The sequence below is a fragment of the Trachinotus anak genome, unplaced genomic scaffold (genome assembly GCF_046630095.1).
Source record: "Trachinotus anak isolate AG129_WGS33_773 ecotype Australia unplaced genomic scaffold, CSIRO_AGI_Tana_v1 ptg000002l, whole genome shotgun sequence".
NCBI classification, from domain to species: Eukaryota; Metazoa; Chordata; class Actinopteri; order Carangiformes; family Carangidae; genus Trachinotus; species Trachinotus anak.
Window position 1 is genome coordinate 22,892,503 of NW_027273853.1, and position 21,159 is coordinate 22,913,661.

The 21,159-nt window shown below is 40.7% G+C and overlaps 1 protein-coding gene across 3 annotated transcripts; it reads right to left on the reverse strand.

Annotated features, from left to right (window-relative positions):
- Nucleotides 1–808: 808 nt before the first annotated feature.
- Nucleotides 809–18,967, reverse strand: btbd10a (BTB (POZ) domain containing 10a). Of its 3 annotated transcripts, none has more exons than XM_071506735.1 (8): nucleotides 18,797–18,967; nucleotides 11,304–11,554; nucleotides 10,849–11,170; nucleotides 9,073–9,175; nucleotides 6,964–7,084; nucleotides 4,742–4,939; nucleotides 3,248–3,358; nucleotides 809–2,228 (listed from the first exon to the last, which is right to left on the reverse strand). In XM_071506735.1, exons 2-8 carry the CDS (start codon nucleotides 11,491–11,493, stop codon nucleotides 1,744–1,746), a joined length of 1,530 nt encoding a protein of 509 aa, XP_071362836.1. In that variant the 5' UTR covers nucleotides 11,494–11,554; nucleotides 18,797–18,967; the 3' UTR covers nucleotides 809–1,743. The 3 variants fall into 3 exon arrangements, with proteins under 3 accessions (XP_071362836.1, XP_071362845.1, XP_071362827.1); XM_071506744.1 differs by lacking the exon at nucleotides 18,797–18,967 and adding an exon at nucleotides 18,611–18,719; XM_071506726.1 differs by lacking the exon at nucleotides 18,797–18,967 and adding an exon at nucleotides 16,303–16,601.
- Between the last annotated feature and the right edge of the window lie 2,192 nt (nucleotides 18,968–21,159).

Here is a 21,159-nt window from a genome sequence, read left to right on the forward strand (position 1 = left end):
TTCCAGTGTTTGGTATAGATTGTCAGGAAAGATATTAAAACAGCTGTGTTCTTTAAAACATCTGTATCTGCTACAAGCAACAGAATAACAGCCACAACAGATAAACCGCAGTTTTGCAGTAACAAATAACACTTCTGTCATTGGCAGAAATTTAACATCATGTCTTTACATGAGTCTGCTTGTGGAGAAGCTTTTTCTGAGTCAGATGTCACCTCCACCAACCTTCAACCAGCAGAGTTGTTGACACAGGGCAAAGTAGTTAATCGTTTCTCTAGTCTCCTAACAAATATTAAAGAAGCTATTTGTAAGTTTGCCTATTGCTACATAGCCAGTGTTAGCATTAACAGCATTAGCTTCAGCCATCGTTGCATTTGTACAAGAGGTTATAACACGCCGCCTGAGCAGTGCTACTCCTTCAGGGCAGCCTGGATGCTACAGTGACTCGGTATTGGAAAGTGATGTGACAGTCTGATGGGGCCCGAGCTATCTGGTTAGCATGCTAACCTCAGTAGAAGAAGAACTGACAGAAATAGAAGCAAAAAAACAGGGTTGCTTTCCTTTTGTTTTCCCTCCTTCCACTGTTTGCAGAGTTTCTTCCAGACTGGTAAAAGAACTGCTGGTTTAGCTAATGTTGGCTATGTAGCAATAGCAAAATTTACAAATGGGTCTTTTAAGATTTTTAAATTTATAGTTACAGATTCATTAATAGGCATAGTGATCTTCCAGGCCGACCACTAACCTGAAAAAACCCATGTGCTTGCTTTACCCTGGAAAATAATTTAAAATAAGTGATTATGATTCACAAAGGTGTTGTGAATATTCTTTATTAGAAAAACATTGTGTTCAACATCTTTTCTGACATCCTGTGTGCTCACAGCGGTGATGAAGAGTTCTCTGAGCAGCTCAATCAGGACTCAAACAGACTTAAACAAACAAGGAACCAAATCAACTGGTATAAACAACAGAAGGAGTGAAGCATCTTCTGAAAAATCCTCATCTATGTTGTGTAAACCAAAAAAACTTCACTCTTTTTATTTAGGACCTTCACATGTGCTGGAAAAAAGTTAAACCTCACATCCGACTTACTAGCCCCCCGACTCAACTCTGAAGAGGCACTGAAATCCACTTTCTAAGAGAGGGACAGTATCCTAGCAGCACGACACACACCCGACACACACTCGACACACTCACAGCCGTCACACATGGTTCATTAAGATGAAATACAGTACTGTCTTTTCATGTGTGTACAGAATGCAACTGAACTCTCCTCTGGTCACATAAATAAAGCCAAATAATGAAGAGGGGTGGGTGAGGAGGCCTGCTGATGTGCTTTTATCTACGCTGGCGGAGCAGCTCTCATTCATTCAGTGTGAGAAAGGCCGCAGCAGACGTGCAACAGAAGGCAAAGTGGTACTCAGGAGGAGGAGATGGGGGGGGGGGGGGGGGGGGGGGGGCTCTGAGGGGGGGCTCTGAGGGGGGTTGCAGGAACAAGGTTTGTGTTCACACTGAGAGCAACAAGTGGCAGGAAGTGCCACTTTGTAGAGGCTGAGAAAAGCTGAGCTTGGTTTACTGACTGTTGGAGGCCGATCAGGTTTCTGTGCTTCACTATGTCACTACTGAATGTGAGTCTCTGTTGTTGTGTTTCAATCGTCTGTAGCAGTTTCTCACTCTGGATTTAGCTCAGTGTAATGATGTAAATAAAAACAGGGGTAGAGGGTGGGTGCAGTGTGCGTGCCGCCAGTCTCATGCAGAGGGAGACGGGGTGTCAGGGTCCGGCTCATAGTGGTAAGTGGCCTGAGTGTGGCTGCTGCCGTGCTGCTGGTTGCTGTGGGCCAGGCTGTGCGCGGCCTGGTTCGGACTGTCCTGAGCCTGCTGGTTCAGGCCCTCGTGGGCCTGTGCTAGCTGGGGGGCTGTGTTGTTCTCTGGCCCCTGGCCGAGCGGCGGCTGGTGGGGGTCGTTGAGGCTTGGCAATGGCGGCAGAGTGTCCAGCTCGTCCACCTGCGGCCCTGGAGGGTGCATGACCACCAGCTGGTCCTGGGGAATGTCTGCGGCGGCCGCGGCCAGGTTGGTGGTGGACTTGGACTTTACGCACTGGAAGTCCACGTGGCGGCTCTTCCCTTCCTCCTTCTCCCAGGACATGCGAATGAAGGGACGTTGGACATAGTTGTAGATGACCTCTGGACGACCTCCAGGACGCCGCTTCACCTTCTCTTTATAGGTAGGGTAGCCTGGTATAAATAAAAGGGGGAAAAAGGCTCAGAAGAACACTTAAGGAAACAATTGCAGCCTTCTTGTTGGAGTTGAAGGAGTAGTTTGACTTTTTGGTAAATACACTTATTCATTTTCTGCCTGCTTAACTACTTGGATTTGAGGTTTTATTAAAAATGTTACAAAAAAACACTCATTTACAGCATTTTATTAGTCTTCTTGTGGAGACTCTGGCCTCTGATTCAGCCAAGAAGACATTTACAGGGAGCTATTAGTAAGTTTGCTACTGCTACATAGCCGTCGTTAGCATTAACAGCTGTTCATTACTAGCCTTGCCAAGAACTTCAGCCAATGTTATGTTTACAAAACAACAGGTTATAATACAGGGCAGATTGGACGCTACACTGACTCAGTATTAGAAAGTGATGAGACCGGGGCTAGATGGTTAGCATGCTAACTTTAGTAGAGGAAAAGTAGTGAAAGAAATAGTTTGATCCTCAACGTTTCTTCCACAGTCGGAAGTAAACAGCTGTTAATGCTAGTTTGAACTCTCCTCTGGTCACAGCTAGTTACTTAGCTGCATACCTAATACATCAATATTGGTGATGTAGCATAAGGTAAACTTACAAATAGCTGCTTTAAAGTGTTGAGTTGGTTCAATGACTAAAAAAAGTTCTTCCTCTTGGTTTGTTGTTGTTTTTCTACTCAGAAAGCCTCGAGGCTGACAGTGTTTTCCCAACAGCTAAAGATCAAAATCTATAGAAATGAATGTGTCCAGTTGTGAGATACTGCTCTGAGCCACAATCTTGTAAAATGACCCATTTACAACATCAAAATTCCCCCGGAGACTTTATGAAACCTCCTGAGTTCAGATATTTGATGATCAGGCTATAAAGTACATGAAATTCTTATCTGAGGCCAACACAGAGAAATCTCTACTCAGAGGTTCCAGTAACCAATCCATACATTATTATGACCGTAAACACTGTTTTGAGATGACGTTAAAGAAGGAAACTTGAACTGAAAGCAGACTCTGTACCTTCTATACCCAGACGGATCTTTTTCAGTCCTCTGTCCTTCAGCACAGACTTGGCCACGTCTCGGTTCTCTATGTACTTGAAGAAGCGGTACAGTTTGGTGCTGTAGATGACTGTCACAGAGGAGAGACGTTCAAAAACATGAAACAACTTATGTCTTAAATTATGTAATCTTCTATTTTTGAGTACTTGTGTCCCTGTTGCTGTGGATACTCCCTGTTACTAATAGATCTGGTACCACTTTATAATGAGACGCCCTTTAGAAGGAGATTAGAAGTTACACCTAATGGATTTGTAAATTGCTTTATAGATTAATTACAAAGCATTGATAAGAACAACTTTTGGATGTGATATTTTTTTAGACTGGTGCTTGGGGTAATAATCAAATTTTCCAACAAGCCTTTAATTCTTCGTAATCTGAAACACACGATTGTGTTTTTCTGGTTTCTAATGGTACAATTACAAATGTGAGTAAGAGTAAAGTCCAACATGTTTGGTACAGAGTCTGACTAGTGAGACAAAATGTCTTGTGACTCTTTATGGACCTAACTACTTCACTAGTTAATGAATGTGTGTGTAACTAGTTAACTGGTAAGGTCAAAAAGACCCTAATGAGTGTAACTCATGGACATTTTGAATCTCACTAGTTCACAACTAATGTCCAAGTAGACGCTAAGAAGTCAACTCGTCAGCATATTTGCCTTGACGATTTAAAACTGGGGGCTGTAACATGCAGCCACTGGTTAACTAGTGCACGACAGGGAGGATAATGACAAAATCCTGAGTCCTGATTGGTTGGCCATCTCTTTACTTTGAACTGGAGAGCCAGTAGGAAGACTTCCCCACCTCCTCCCAACCGCTTCGTGTCACTAGTATGGCTAGTGAGCATTTTGGCTTTCATTAGTTTTAATGGTAAATATTTTCAGCCTCATTAGTTAACTGTAGTTAAGGTCAAAAGAGGCTTTAACCAGAAAGTGAGCAAAGTTGTAGGTCACTAGTTAACATGTCAGAACTTTTACAGCTCAATATTTAACTGGTAAAACTTTAAGCATAACTGGTTCGATCCAGATGGCAACTAGTGTGTCAAAAAGCTGACTAGTTTTTTTAAAATTTTGGTAAAAGGTCAATAAAGCATTAGTGGATGATTTTTAACCGATAATAAAACCCTTAATTACAGGTTGTCTGTCATAAAGTGGAAGCAGATCTTCTGGAGAAACAACAGCCTGAAGAGAAAAGTTCAACTTTAGCAACTTCAGAAAAAGTCTGAAAAACCAGTTTGAAAGTCAAAGTGATGAATGCAGCAGGTGCAGCGTGTGTTCATACAACAGTGACCTGTGTTCAGAAAAGAAAGCATCTTAACCTGGTTTCTGGGAACTGGAGCAAGACTTCCATCAGATTATTCTGACCCTGCTCTGTGGCAAAATACTACTGAAAAAACAGGTCACCTATTGGGTTAATCAGGAAATTTTCCCCATCCATCAGTGATGGTGACTTACTCTGCGAATACTCCTCTCCCATCTGTGGAGGGTACTCTTCATCCCAGTCCACCACGTCGTCGTCGGTCAGCACCACCACGTGACACTCCCTCTCTCCGCTCTGAGCGCTGGCCACCATCAGCGGCAGCACCATCTCCTCCAGGTAACACTCGAACTGATGCCGGGCCCCGTCGTTAGACAGCTCGTGCATCAGGGCGCCTGAGGAGAAACCATGGAAACGTGAGTGAGGAGAGAGGAGATTGTGTTCTGCTCATTTACTTCCTCCAACTGGCTGAACTAAATGCTATTTTAGAAAAACTAAGGTTCAGTTACAGTTTTTATATAGTTACCGTTATTTTTTTATATATATATATATATATATATATATATATATATATATATATAAAAAATGCCTGAGATTTCTGTTTTTAATGCTTAGTATTAACAATGTTTTAAACTGATTTGATGATAAGAGAGGGAACAAAAAGGTTTAAAAAAATAAAGGTATGTAATCATCCTATCAACCCAGTGAAAGCCTGGCCACGTTAATGCAGAGTCTCTAGGCGTGGCGAGTTTATTTGTAGAGCACCTTTCAAATTCAAATTGATTACATAAAAGATTCATATAAAAGGCATTAAGAAAATAAATGGAAGACAATATGAAAGACACATTTAAACAGTTTTCAATTGGGTAAAATAGACCAAAAAAAACAACTAAAATGAACAAAACAGATAAACGAGGAGAATAAAATTTACAGTGCAGCAACAAGTGTAGTCCCAAATTTAACTTCACAAACTGCAGCAAGCCAACTGGAAAGTCCTAAAAGGTGCTGATTTAAGAGAACAGAGTTTGTGATGTGATGTGCACTGCATCTAAACTGAATGCTGCTTCTCCGTGTTTAGTGTTGACTCTGAGTCTGGAAGGTTCACGGCGGAGCAGCTGATCGGAAATGTATTTTTCCCCTAAACCTTTCATTGATAAATCTCAGTGATGCGCTATGATGATAAACAGTGAATATAAACAGAAAGTCTGTTTACAAGAAAACTCCACAGGGGATCTTTAAATGGCATCTTCACATGTTGAGTGAAGCTGCTAAGAGCAGATCCAACAACTGAATACTGATATTTTCAAGAATGACAAGTCAATCATTAAAATGCTAATTAATGTTTTATTCTTAGCCCTGCTCTCTTCCTGGAAACAGTAAAATGACCAATTTACCTCCACTACAGTACAATGTCTTCTTGTGAGCAGGGCGGATTCTTTCTGTTCTGTTGTACAGCTGATGAGACGAAGGCAGCACTGCACCAGTTATGACCTAAATATTACCTCTGTGGGGCTGCTCAAATGTAACTTTACAACACTTAATATACAAATAAAAATGATGGTTCATATCAGTAACCTTAGTGTGGATTTATTCATCACAGAGACTGATTTCAATTAGGCAAAAAAAAGCAGAAATGATTAAAAATGATTTGAAAATAAAATAAAATAAAAAATACCACATCCTGTCAACACAAGAATGAGACCTGCTCACATTCGATGGTTTTGTGTCTGCATAACAACCATTACACTTCACAGCTAATCATGACCTACTTAGAGCCCAACACACACACACACACAGCAGCAGCAGCCTGTAAGCTGAGGCTCCTCCTCCCACACACACACACAGCAACACAAACAAGTGGCACCAGTATGCACAATAACAACACAAATATCCATGAAGCATGTATCACTGTGACAGACTGACATTTCCATGTAACTGGAGGTTGTCATAGGAGCATCAAATATGAATTTAAAGCAAACAACACTGATGCAAACAAAAACAGCTACATCCGACTCTCTCAATAAGCCAATCAGAACATTTACAATGGTGATGTGAGAGGTGATGGGCTGTGTCTACATTTAGTTCTCACTGAGAATTTACATTTTATGTAAATGATAATATGTATGTCAACAGTGTTGCCTCTAATGATGTCTGAATTGATGCTTTTCTAAATGAAAATAAGTCGATAACATTTATACCCATCAAATATGCCATGAGGTCCACATTTTGTAACAAGAAAAAAGGCAAAGTCTATTCTAGATCTCCTCTGATGCAGTTACACAACAACAATGAAAACAGTCTGCGCTCGTACACTCACCAAACTAAGTGCTAACTAAGAACTATATCAGTCTGCAGCGCTACACAGTTCAGGCAGTAAACCAACAGCTAAACAGGCAGCATGTATGGACAGTATACTCACTGAGATCTCTGCACTTGATGGTGCTGTAGTTGAAGGAGATACAGAGGTAGTCACATGCCTCCCGCAGCTCGGGAATGGAAACGCCATCAGGACAGCGGATTATCCCCGACTTGTAGTAATCCTGCCATTTTCAGCAGCAGCACGCGCACACACACACGCACGCACGCATATATGCACACACAGAAATGGATAAATAGGCAGAATGGCGGTTGTTCACATGCACACACAAGCATGGGAGAAAAAACAAGACGCCATTATTGATTCTGCTCCACTCACACAGGCGGCGCAGAGAGAGAGGGAGAGAGAGAGAGAGAGATGGATGAGGAAGAGGAGGGGGAGGGATGAAGAGCAAGCACAGATGAAAAAGTAAAATCTAGCAACGTCACAGGCAGGAGGGAAAGAGGAAGCGAGATAGAGCCCTCCCTGCTCCACTTTCCATCCTCCGTCTCTGCAGCCTGCGACATGTGAGACACTGTTCCCCCTGAGAGCCTCCACTCAAACACAGCGGGCTGTGATGGAAACACGGGAGCAGAGACTCAGGGCACGCAGGACTGAAAGCTCTGGCTCCACTCACTTCCTTGTCTCCTTGAGTTTTGTTTAATGCCAAGAGACAAACACTCTCATGCCACAAACCATTATGTCATAATCACAATTAAGCAGTTATTAGCTCTTTAGTAATGCTCTCACAAAGAGCAGAGGCAAATGGGTTTTATTTTGCACTTGCCAGAAACATTTCAGAGGCCTCACATCAACAGAGGCTATCAATGAATGTTTTCAGGAATACACTCTCACATTTCTGTATATAAAATCATTTAAAATGTCTTCATGCATAAACTTATACCTGAGTTGAGGTAGACGGTTCATTCATTCATTTGTGACCATCTCAAGCTTCATCAGCAGATAGGTGAAGATGAAATCTCCATATTTCCTGACCACTTCTCTCTTGACAGGATATTATTGAAAGCTACAGAACAGCTATTGAATGGACTTTGTGTTGCGACAGTTTTCTCAATGCTCAGTTATAATTGAAAAAGATTAATTCTGAGGCTTTTAATTGACAGATGAAGCTCTTTCAGACATGGTATACATATCATTTCTGGCTTTATCTGTCTGTTAAAGTGATAGCGCTTTGTCACTCAGACAGTGGAGACTTTTACATTAATCTTCCTCAGACACGTTTACTGGAAGAGACATGTACTTGAGTGATAGTGGACAACTGTGGCCTCAAAAGCAGAACAAGTTCTAAATGTGTCTGTAGGAACTATACAAACAAGACCACTGGTATTTATCAAAGTTACACACGCACAATGTCACACAGTGAACAATGATGTCTCACTTGTTCGACATCCACCTGCTTGTGCACCCACAGGATCATTCACATACACAAACGCCGCTAGAAAGCCAATGTGGTCAACCACATGTGAAAGTCCTAGTAGCCTTAATGTAGAGTCATTCATTGTGGACTCACATCATTTCTTCTAGACCGTTAAGTAAACTGGTGCTAATGCTAACGCTGGCTATGTAGCAATAGCAAAACCTACAAATAGCTCCTTAAAGTTCAAGTTCATGTTTATTGTCATAGATTAAAAATAAAGATGTATTCAAATGTAATGAAATTCATTTCCTGTAGCTCTCCCTCAGCCCTTAAACTATAAGGAAGTAAGAAATAAATAGCAGATAATAATAAATAGATAAATGATCAATGATATATAACTGGATATTTACTGATTACTGAAGCCACTAAAGACAGATTCCAAACAGATGGACTTCAACATAAAGACTGAGTGGCTATCACGTCACTGAACGCTGTATGGGAGTGGTGGGCAGTACGAGAATTGAACAGAGGATAAACCATTGTACTCTACTGTATATTTCACAAAGTTTCTGAACTCACTGGGCCCCAGAGAGAGGAGGCACAAGAAGAAGAAGACGAAAAAAAGATCAGAAAAAAAAGACACAGAGGGGGGAAGAAGAAAGAAGGTGTGGGGGGAAGTGAAAGAATAGGAGGACAGAGAGATGGGGAGAGGGAAGAAGGGGGGAAGTAGAAAGAAAATGAGAGAAAGACAGAAATACAGTGATGAAGTGTGAAGTGTGCAGATGCTTTCTCACCAAGATGGCTCTGAAGACAGTGGAGCTGATGCCGTCAGCCACCTCAAACTCTCCTTTTTCATTGGGTCGTGTGAAGTTGTTGTCCCGGCCGGAACCAAACATCCTGAAAACAAACAGTAGGTAAGGAAAAAAAACAACAAACGGGCATTTTTAAAATATTATTTGTTATGGCAATAATGTGATAAATAATGTTGTTCCTAATCAGAAAGGTATTATGATATAATAACATTTCTTTAACTTCGTAATGTGAAGACTCAAAACACAGTTGAGGAGCCCTGTGATCACCTACAGGATCTGCACTGCGTCTGTTCTGTGTTCAAGCTTCAAAGCTGGACTGAGACATTAAAAGATACTGAGGACACTGAAGCTGATCCAGCCTCAGTGCTTCCTTACAATCAGGTGGGAAAACTGTGCCGTTTCAAAATGAACGTGAAAGGAAAACGAAATCACTATTACCTTAAAGTGGGTAACAGGATGTCACCCTGACAAAAAATTACCACACCTTTATGGTTTACCTATCATAAAAGGTGATTTCTTTAAGCATCAATACATCAGAAAAGTAACACTCACACCTTCACATGTTTATCACATATAATATACTGGTCTGTTGGTTTGCTGTTTTATTGTTGAGTGTGTTGTTGAGGGAAACAGGAAACATCTAAAGTACTGTTTTCCTCTTTAATAAAGTAAAAAAAAAACAACAGAAACAGACAAGTGAAAAATTAAAGTGTCTTCATCAAGTGTCAGGCCTTTACAATGCTCCTTGGCAATGATTCTACAGTAAGTATCTGAACTGAGGGATAAACATCATTCTTTTAAAAGATAGTCCATCCGTCCAACATTTGGTGTTTTGATGATGGAGGTGGAGTGCGCTGTCTCACTTGGGTTGAGCTCAGGTGACTGTGAAGGCCACAGCATGTGATTCACATCATATTTTCATACTCCTCAAACCATTCAGTGAATCCTAGTGCCCTGTGGATTAGGGCATCCTTTCCCTCCACTCATCTATCAGGTTTTCTTTTGTCACCAGTCTCCAGTAGAGCTACTTGGCTGGTTTCCAGTCCAGTCCAGTCCATAGCAGCATGGTTTGAAAACTTTTGTCTAATGTTAAATGTTAAGAAAACTGTTTCCTTTTCTTGCAGGACCTCAACAATGCATTCAACACTACATTAGAAAAGCAAACTTACCATTCATATACATTTAGATTCATAACAGACTGTTGACTATTTCTTCGTAAATACAATTTTTAAAAACTTTTTAAAATTCATTTATTTTTAAACATTTATCGATGATCATTTCACCCAAGTTACTGTCAAACATCCGACTCACGAGCAGCTTCTACAACTATCAGTGCTCTTATGATGATGTATAATCATGCAAATACAATTAAGGAACACATGCTTATACCATCTCACTCCTGCCATGTTCTTAAGAAACTAAATATGCTATGTTTTCATCATTTCATATTCTCATAAATGCCTAAAGAAGCAGGCTTCCCCGGTTCTCACTGATATTCTGGGTCCATGTAGAACTGTCAGGTGACCTTTCGTAAATCCCTCTTTTGGACAGACGTTGTTCTTCGTTTGGGGGATCAATTTGTGTAACTCTTTACTTGTGTTTTGTATGTTTTTGGTTTTTTTTTTAAATTGTTTTTTTTCTTAGTGTTGTATATTTTTATAAATGCCCATCTAGGGGAAGAAAAAGTCTAAATGGACGTAAATAAAAATGGTGGAAAAGGTACCTTTACTTACAGTAAACCTATCTCTCAGTCATTACCTGCCCAGCATGGTGTTGGGTTGAGCTGTGAAGATGGCAGGATCCACCACAAATCTGGTATTGTCCACGATAAGCGTCACTCTTTCTGCCAGTCTCAGTCCGCTGCGATGCCCTTCTTTACTGCTGAGGTCATAAACGTAGATCATGTCGCACGGTCCTTGGCCCAGGGTCTTGGGGTGGTGGTCAACTCCAGGAAGGCCCAGGGGCCGAGGTATGTGTCCTCCAATCAGAGTGCCTCCAATGTGAGAATAGGGAAGAGAAACCCTGGGAGGACGTGGGCTGGAGGATCTGGAGGACGAGCCTCCGTCACCACGTTCACGGTCTGAGGGAAAGAGGAGGATGCATGGAGATCGACACAGAAATCCTCAGGTCAAACACTTATATACACGTTATTTAGAGATGGAGGCAGTAACAACAGTGAAACAACAATAATAAATCCTCTCTTTTCTCCTCACCGTGCTGCCGAGTGGGAGATGTAACATTCCTGATGCAAGGCGTCAGCTGGCTCTCTCCTCTCTCATGGGAGGAGTCCCGTGAGCGGTCGCTGGAACGCCGTCGCTGTTCCCGGTAATGTTCGGCTCCTCCTCTTTCTCTCGCACCACCGACAGCACCACCACCACTGGCACTGGACCCGTGCAGACTCATGGTGCTTACCTGCTGCTGCTGGTGGTCGCAGTCCAACAGTGACAAACCACACTGACAATCACTGATGGAGATGAGCACACACACAGACACACGTGCACAGAGGAAATCCAAGTTATGAGCAAATCTTTCATTTTTCCTGAACAGCTGCTGAACTTCAGAGTCAGACCACACAACTTTCTTGCTGAATATTTTAGCAAAAACTTTACTGTGTCATTAATTTATGTCTATTTTGACGTCGTCACAAACCACTGAGACCTCAAAATATTTTGTTTAGCAAATGTGTTCTGCAAACTACATTTTTTTTTCTTTTTCTTCAAAAGTGAGAAAATATTTTGAGCAGGTACTGCCACTTAATCGCAGGAAGGACACAGAATGCGGCTTGGATTAGCAAATAATTGTAATACATTTCAATCTTGGCACTACTTTTTCTTTGGGCACAAATAAATCTGATACTGGTCATCCTAAGACAGTGGCTCCAAAAGATGGATGGAGAGAAGTGGACGGGGAGAGAAGCCCTTTTCTACACAGCCCATGTCTTGGACTTAAACTGCAGCCTCATTGTTGAATCAGAGGTGACATCAATTCCTCTTCTGCAGTGCTGAAGTCAGCAGCTGGTGTTGCACCTGATCGGTCTCACATCTAGTCAATTTTGCAGAATCTTGCCTCTGGAAATGTTTTTTGGAAGGCAGAGGTATGAGTTTTCATACATGGGATCACTGTGTCCTGCAGCTTGTTGCCCTTGATGAATGAGTCTATATCTCCCTCTTTCAGTCGCTGCTCCCACATCTCCAGTTTTCTGGTGAATGATGTGATTTTATCTTCCAGTTGGTAAAGGTTTGTGCTGGTGCCCTGCATATGTTGATTTAGTTAATTCAGTTTCACTGGGGTATGCAAGTTTCATGAGGAAGTTCGCTACCCTTTTCCTCAAAGAAGAGTCTGATCTCATCCTGTTCAAGATGACGCACTCCTGCGTATGTTGTTAACATATGCCAAAACCCAGAAGTGGATGGAGGGGGGGTAATTTTTCTTGGGCGGATGAAATTTGTTGCGAAACACAATGCAGCTAAATAATCATTTTATCTCGATTATCTTGTTTTCATAATCGTTAGAAGCTAAAATCGAAATCAAATATAAACAAGATGAATTGCCCACACCAAAGGGAACATGCTTGTTTGGTAGAAGCCCCAATAAAAATCACATTGTCATGATTTTTAAAAATGTTCAGTGAAAATGAAATGTAAAAACGATCAATTTGTGCATCATATTGCAAACACAATTAATGCCAAATAATCGCAATATTATTATTTTTTTCCCCATACTGTTCAACCCTAGAGGACACAATCATTTTAAAACTTTTAGATCCACTCCCAGCTGACTGTGACATTATTCTGTGACATTTTATTTGTTTGCTACAGCATTCCAGTCCCAGTAAGACTGAATTCCAAAATGCCAAGTTTCATTTGGTCATAATTTCAAGTCCAAGTGGGATCACGTTACTAATCACACAGACACCAAGAAGCACTGATGCATGATTTCATGGAACAAGTAGACAAATTACTTGGTGCACAGACTCTCTCTAGGCACACTCAGACACGCTGTAGTGCAGAAACTGCTCAGGGGGTAAAGGGTTTATTTTTTGCGTGCTGAGCCGTGGAATGAGAGAAGAGCCTGTAAAAATTCTGCAGTCGACTCATGTGAACCCTTACAGGGCTGAGTGCTGCAGAAACAGAACCGACAACAAACCGCCAACGTCAGCTTGCAGCTACAGAAACACGCCACCCCAAGTGTCCATTAGAGAGTGTATCCAAGTGAAACAATCAGAGCGAGCGGAACTCACTTAGGTAAAGTAAAACACACAGAGACGGCCTCAGCTGTTTACTCGCTTCACAGGCAGTTTTTTCAGAGATTTTTGACTGATAGGTAACAACCCCATCAACCTTGCCTTCGAGCAAGCGATGCCTCCTGGAGTGGTTCTCCGAGTGTTTTTCCAGAGACAGACAAGCAGGCCTAAGAGAGCTGTAATAGCTGTAATATCTGCCCTCCATTTCAGAAAGGACTTTAACACACAAACACAACCTCATGCATTCATTAATGCACATGTGAATGAGTTTGATTCTTCTGACATTTGTTTTAACATAGGAGAATGTTGCCTACAATTGACAAACTTGTAATTACATAATACACAAGCTCAAAAGCATAGTATGTAATGCTGCTGAGTATGACAGCCATATGATGCATTTATGAATGGACCATTTAAATAAATTAAATTGTAAATATATAAAGATCTGCACACAATAGAATGGATTAAGATCACAGAGAGGGAATTAGAAGTAATTATAGGTCTGTGTTTTAAGGTCACATTTGGACATTTGCAACAATTAATCTGATGATTATTTTCTCTACAAATCTAAAAGAAAAAGAATGGTATTTATAATTGCATTATTAATCAGTTATGCTAAATTACATTTCTTAGGTTGTGTTGATGAATGCATTCATTTCACTTCCACTGATTAGCTGCCTATCTGATCAATAGTGTGGAGCCTATAAGGCCAAAACACTTCCAGGTCTCACTAATGAAGAGAGCTTTGCTCTATTGAGGAGCAGCTATGAAATATGATGATGACTCTCTACTGTAGGCTATGGCATCAGTGAGATGGAAAATGGCAGCAGGTAGGGGTGGAGGGACCAAGAGAGACAGACTTATTTTTATTATTTTATAAAAAAAATGGAGTTAGTGATGTGTAAAAAGGGCCAGAGTACTGCCTCCTACTCCGCACAGCACGCAACTGGATGAGCATAAATAAACCACTAACACATAAAGCCATGACCTAGCTTGTTGAGGGGGATTTTGCATATGGCTGTTATACACTGTTATAATGAAAAATTAAATAAATTGAGTGCAGGGTCCGGCATTAATTCATGAATTACTTAATACTTGTGTTTCCATGCTCCAAGTCTGGTGAAAAGCTTATAACAGCTGGTCATGAGAGACTCTTTAATGGATACTGACTGACATCTCAACGTGCTGGATAGCCAGGCAGCTGCTGATGTGAGGACTGGCTGGCTGGCTGACTAACGGACTGATTAAATAACTAATTGGTGACATGTCTGGGTGGGCAGACCCAGACAGAAAAGACCAAGATCTAACAAGGTCTGTGTACTTGTGACAAAAAAAGCAATGCAGTGTGACAACTGCACATCACCTTTAATTCCTGCTAACACCTACACTACACCCTGTCAAGGTCACAGATTAATTTTTGATGATGCCCCATCAGTCTTGCGATGCCAAAGACTCGATCATGTACACAAAATGGACACAAAATATTTAAATATACACTTAATAAGGATTTAATAATGTCAAATTTTAAAATGTAAAGAAAATCAATGAATGAGGTCCAAGTTAACATATTCAATTTCAAATTCTATTCAATAGTGTAACATTGCAGAAATCAAAGAGCAAACTAAGACCCTCATCTTCTTCTGTTTACAACATTGTCAGCTTTACAGTATAGCTCCATAGTCTGGCAGTGTCCTTGAACACAAGACAAGGGTCACCACAGCAGCCGAGGAAAGAAAGAAGCGTGCACACAAAGATGTGCGTGCAAACACACACGCACACACTGACACCACTCCTTCTAGTTCATTGTGTTCAGGTGAACCGACTGACATGGACTGAGGAAATCTCCCTCAGTCTATATTACCGACACTACTTATCATTGAAAGTATGAAAAACAGAATTCAAGACTATTCTTAAAAAGGTAAAGAACAGCAGCCAGGCCTATTATACTCAGGTCAGGCTAAACATTATAATGTTATGAGTATTGTCATGAACAATTAGCTCTCCTTTTTCAAACTGCCACACTTAAGTGACCTAGCAAGATACGTTGTGTATATTGACACTAGTGCCTGACACAGCATAAATGCATGTTTCATATCTAATGGGATTTTAATATTTCTATGTTTTGCCAAAATGGGATCATAAAAACAAATGGAGGTCTTCCAGCCAAACAGGCAGGCAGCCAGTGGCCACACTGGCAGGGTAGAAAGAACAAAGGAGCTGAGGAGGCAATATTTCACTCACAGCAGGCAGCTCCGCTTCTCTTTCACATGGCAATGCAAATCTACAGCAGCCAAGATTTCACGCAGCCAGAGTGAACTAGAGGGGGCTAACATATCACTTGTCCAATTTCCTGTTACTGGGTACCACCCTCCTGATACCTCAATTTCCCTTTTCCTTTGCTGAATAGATCAATGGCTTATGGCGCTAACAAAAGCTCTGGATGAAGGTTTAATGTGTTAAATGCAAGAGAAGTTCTGCAGCCAATCTAAGGCACAATAAAGATGCAAGGCGTCTAGGCAGTCTATTAAAAGCATGAGGTGAGAGCCTCAAGATGTGAGGGTCCCATCTATTATTTAGGGGCTGCTGACACCGACACACTGATGGGCAAAGGCAGGGAAGCTGCACTGTGTAAGATATTTAGGTGTATACTAGATAAAAACAGTACAATAAAAAGCACACTAACTCCAAAGAAATAATGTAAATCAGAAAAAAAATGTAAAAATATTCTTTGGGAATAATAATTTCTGACTAAAGATCATCACTTGATTTCCTAAAATGACTATTGAGTATCAGAGTATCAAACTGAATCCCGGCATGGTTAACAGAGTCTGTGATTTTCTTTCTGGGGCACTATTCCAATTCCTTTTATTACGGTCAATAATACCAAGAGGCATACACTAAAAGTCTGTTCATATAAGAACAATGACAGAGCTAAAACCTCGGTGCTTTGAAAGCGGACGTGCACCTACCGGTCGGTGTCAGAGGGCCAAGTGAAGACAAAGCAGCAGGGGATGAGCTGCGGGATGACGGCGGCACAAAAGCCTTGCGCTCCTCCGAACAAAGCGGGCTTGCCGGCAGCTTCAGCATCCTCGCTCATTACTTTCCAACTTCATCAGCATCGTTTCACGCACTCAACCCGGACTTTTTGTCGCTGCCCAAAAATTAAAAAATAAAAACCCACTGCTTCGAAGCAAAGCTTTAAATGTGTCTGCAAGGCGAGGGAGGCGCGCACCGGCTAGTCATTCAGAGTCACCGGAGGGACCGTAAACTGTGAATGGCCGTGTGCTTGACTGAATCAGAGCGATGCTGCCTTCACGTACTCCCCGTAAAAGCGCCCACTTCCAAATGCTCCATACACTAGTGGTTGAATTAGAACCTAGTCGTTGATGTACGTATATCCTTAATTTCATGTCATTTCACCCAGGACCCCTGAATGTCACATATGGCAAATGTTATGGAAATTGTGCATATTGTAGGAATCACAGTTCTCTACTAAATTTTTTTTTTTTTTTAAATATTCTCAACACTGCGGAACAATTATTGGTTTGGGAACGGAAACACTAAGAAAATCCACGTATTAATCTGACAAGCCGCCACACAGTACATAGCACTGAATTTGTAAAGGAGATTAATATTTATGTATTGACCTGTATTGTATACGGCCACACCCATATTGCACAAAAATTCCGACTTTTCTAAGGAGTATCATTTGATCTAAATTTTATTTATTATTGCAATTACTGCAACATCCACGTCAATTGAAGGAAGCATCAAGCAGAATATTATACGGGAAAATTTGCTCCAGAAGCCTGCTTTAGCTAAATGCAGGGGAGAAAACATGTTGAGCCCCATAACTACCAGGCTAATAAAAGATGCATTAAAAGTCAATTTAGAAAAACAGGACTAATGGAATATCACCTTGTTGTCAAATGTTCCCCTCATCTCCTCTACTCCTTCAACATCACGACTGCAAGTTCAAAACCCAACAAGCCATCAACAAGTCAGATTATACCATAACTTTACAGTTTCCTTTCAGTCCTTTCAAGGGCTCTGGTTGATTCTGAACTGTGACGCGCAAGAGGAGCGCTATAGGCAATTTCACCTTCGTGACACCAGGGGACTCCTTTAAGCTACAAGATATACTATAGTACATTGAGTGTGCCAGGCAAAGGCATATAGCTTTATGAGTTCTACTGAAAACTAGTACTAGATTAAAGTTACACATCGAACATCCATCCATTCACAGGTAAACTATAAAGTCAGCACAGCCTCAAAAAACATCACACGTCCAAATTATGAAAATGACAATAACAACCATAACACTTTTTTATAAAATTAATTTGTGTATGATACCAAAAGGCAAGAGTCAGGTTAACATCAATAAACAGAGGGGCTAACATGTCCGGGCATGTTGAACTTGTCTCCATTTGAGCAAATAGCTTGTTAACTGCAGGGGGTTAGCTTAATATCCATTGCCAGTGGCTAAGCTATATGAAACATAAAACAGAAACTCATAAAATCAACTCTAAATAACTTCTGTAATATTATTCTCTTATACGGAAGCCTATGGAGGCTATAATAAAATGATACTGTAAACATGAAAATGAAATGAAAATGTTTGACTGAATCAGTCAGATAACACCCCCCTCATTTAAAATAAAATAAAAAAAGCTATGTATTTGTGCATTTGTATAGCTATTTATTTATTTACCTATATATTTATATTTACCTACATATGCATGTTTTGCCTAATCGATTTATTTCATGATTCATTTCACAGCTATATTTACTTATTTATGCATGTATTGTATGTAATGTTGATTTAGCGAGCTACAACTTTTATATTATCATTTCAATATGGTCTTTTCTTATGGTCATAAAACGCCCATCTGAGTATATGAAATGAAAATTACATTATCGCATTTTTAAATTTTAAGTTTTATTCAAATAATACATACACATGTGAAAAATGATGATGCTATTGTGGAATTACACTATCATTTTAATATAGTCCTCTACAGGCTTCCACACCCTCATGCTTACACCAACTATTGACCACATTAGCTGGAGATTAGTTACATGTGGTCTAGAAATACTGACTGTCGCTGCTTTTTAAACCTATACCTGATGAACAGAGAGCATATAAATATTATAAATGTTCTCACACACTTTTATCCTGTCTCGACCGTTCATTTTCAATTCTTCTACTGTTCAGTTACCGAATAAGACCCAATGCTGCTGTTCATGCTTTAAAAATGTGAATGTGTATGAACTTACCAACGATGTGGAAAGCAAAAAGTCACTCGACATCGTGCCTTACAGACTTTAGAGCGGTTAAGAGGATTTTGGACATTTTGGTTAGCATGTTAAGTTAGCTTTAACCGCTAAGCTAAACACATCACCAGCAGTTAGTCGGCTAACGTCGGCTAGCTGGCTGTATAAACCAGTTTAAAACAACGTTACCTCCTTGCGTTACATTCCGATATGACGTTTTGTCCGGTTGCTGAAACAGTCCTCTGTACAATCAATCAAAGACAAAAGACAAGAGTTTCCGTAAAAACACCTAGCTTACATTAACTGCACTTGGCTATAGGTTCTTCTATGTTTTGGTTTGAGGTAGCGGAGATCCCGTGAGAAATATCGCGATACTATAGCACATTCCACAGAAACATCCCCCGCCGCACTCAAACACGCCCACACATGGCATCTGTTTCTGAAGGCATAAATAACCAATTAAAACAACAACTTTGAAAGCAATAAATGCATTTATTTTTTATTAAATTATATTATACACGCCTAGCATAGTTATAGAAAAATAAAATGCCCTATTATATACAGTTAAATATAGACCTAATCTTCATATAAAAATATACAATTTATTTTTGTGTTGTTGAAGTTTACAGCCTAATCTTAGATATACATTTGAACGTTTCAAAGTCAAAATTCAAGTTAAAATAATTAGCATTGCAAGTAGGTTTGCAATGCAATAATGCACATCAGCTACAGCCGAAATGTAGATGGCATTTAAACCAGGTGAACTGATTTAAAATGAAAGACAGAAGTGCCCATTGATGAGGGCATTGTCAAATCATAAATAACTATGTTGGTCCAACAATTTCAATTCATTATTCATTCAGTTTGTTGAAGTAGACTAAGTATCTTTAGCAGTGGTTTACCACACCACCTGTCAAACAAAAGTGCATATGCAACAGGGAAGCTTTGCCTCATCAAGGCACAGTTTCCCTTTATCAGTTTCATAAATATCAAGTTCATAAATAAAATGCAATAAATAATATGAAAATGTACAATAAATAAAATAAAAGTGCATTCTAATAAAAGAAGAACACGGTCAGATATCTTTAAAAAAAACATGTCAAAATTAAATAGAAAAATAGTGTAGCCTTAAGTTCTGTAAAAAAAAGAATGTTGTAGCCTAAATGTTGCCGTAAATCAAATTAAAATCAACTAAAATTACGATTGCTTTGATTTGAGGAGCTTGTCCAAGAAGCTTAAAGCGTATTGAGTCTCCTCTGGTGTCAGGTCCGGCAGCTCCTCCGGACGCAGCTCCTCCGGACGCAGCCTCCTCCTAGTCCGCCCCACCTCCCTGCTGCTGCTGCCCCGGGCCGCAGCGGTGTGGATGTCCCGGAGCCTCATCTGCAGCCACTCCCGGCGCTCCTGCACCTGCTTGTGCTCCCCGACGTTGTGCATGAGCTGGACCTCACTCACCGTCCTTTTCCTGTAACCCAGGATCATGACATACACATCAATTACATGTGCAACAGCAGGCTGTGATGACAAGAGGGGGCGTTGGTTGAAGACATAAATGAGGTAATGACCTTGTCGTGAAGGTGATCTTAATTGGTCAGAAAGAAGAGGTGCTTGAAATTACCTAATGGGACGTCCTTCACAGAGAGAGGAGAGGTGTAAAATGCAGAGTGAAATGAATACGATTTTATAGTCCTTAATCCGCATGGTGACCTTGATGACCTGCAGAATAAGAATGGGAAAAGAAAAATCTTCAAATCACGTTTTCTTGCTTCCACGAAATAAAACATATGCCTACTGCAAAATACACTGGGAAATGAATAATTGAATTTTAATATGAGTAAGGAGGTTATTGTACATGGCCTATCTGACACGTTCAAATAGCCTATATCACAAACTAAAAACTGATACACAGGTTAACGAAAATTAGCCACGGAATTAGCTTGAATGGAGATTTTCAGCCTCCACTTCATATTTACAGAGGGAGCATGCTGAACATACCTCTGGTGGTGGCTTCTCCTCAGTCTGATGAAAGTAAAACTTTTATATGTTGTACAAGGTGAAGTCAGGCTCGTTTGGTGGTGAGCTCCCCAACTTCCTTTTATAGCCCCTGGGCCCAGCCATTGATGAGCCGTCTTCATTATTGCTGTTGATGTCACACCTCCAGCTCCTGGAGGCGGGGGGGGGGGGGGGGGGCACAGGAATGGGAACACCTCCTGTGAGCTTCAGGCTTTTCACCGCTGTCATGCCACACCGAGCTAAAGGGGACCGTGTTGCGATGAGGTCACACCAGCCGCGACGCCCGTCAACATGTTGACACCCGTGAGTAGCAGTTGTCATTACCACGTTATTACATGAGCAGCCTCCTCAGTGCTCATGGGTAACCCCGCTGTCGCCGGTGATGAATGGGATTGCATGTTAAACCCAACTACCCTCACACAAAAAAAAAATCTTAGGAATGCCTGTATTACTCAAAGGTAAAATATGTACATGTATAGAATTTCCATATGTTATATAGGCTATATTTAGCCTACATATAAAAATAAAACATATATGTAATG

Bases quoted from the DNA above. Each gene is read 5' to 3' on its own strand.
- btbd10a (XM_071506726.1), bottom strand. From the start codon at position 16,430: ATGAGCGAGGATGCTGAAGCTGCCGGCAAGCCCGCTTTGTTCGGAGGA. The intron at 11,555-16,302 runs GTAGGTGCACGT...CATCTCCATCAG, and splicing joins TGGCCCTCTGACACCGACCG to TGATTGTCAGTGTGGTTTGT. The intron at 3,359-4,741 runs GTAAGTCACCAT...CCTCTGTGACAG, and splicing joins GGGAGAGGAGTATTCGCAGA to TCATCTACAGCACCAAACTG.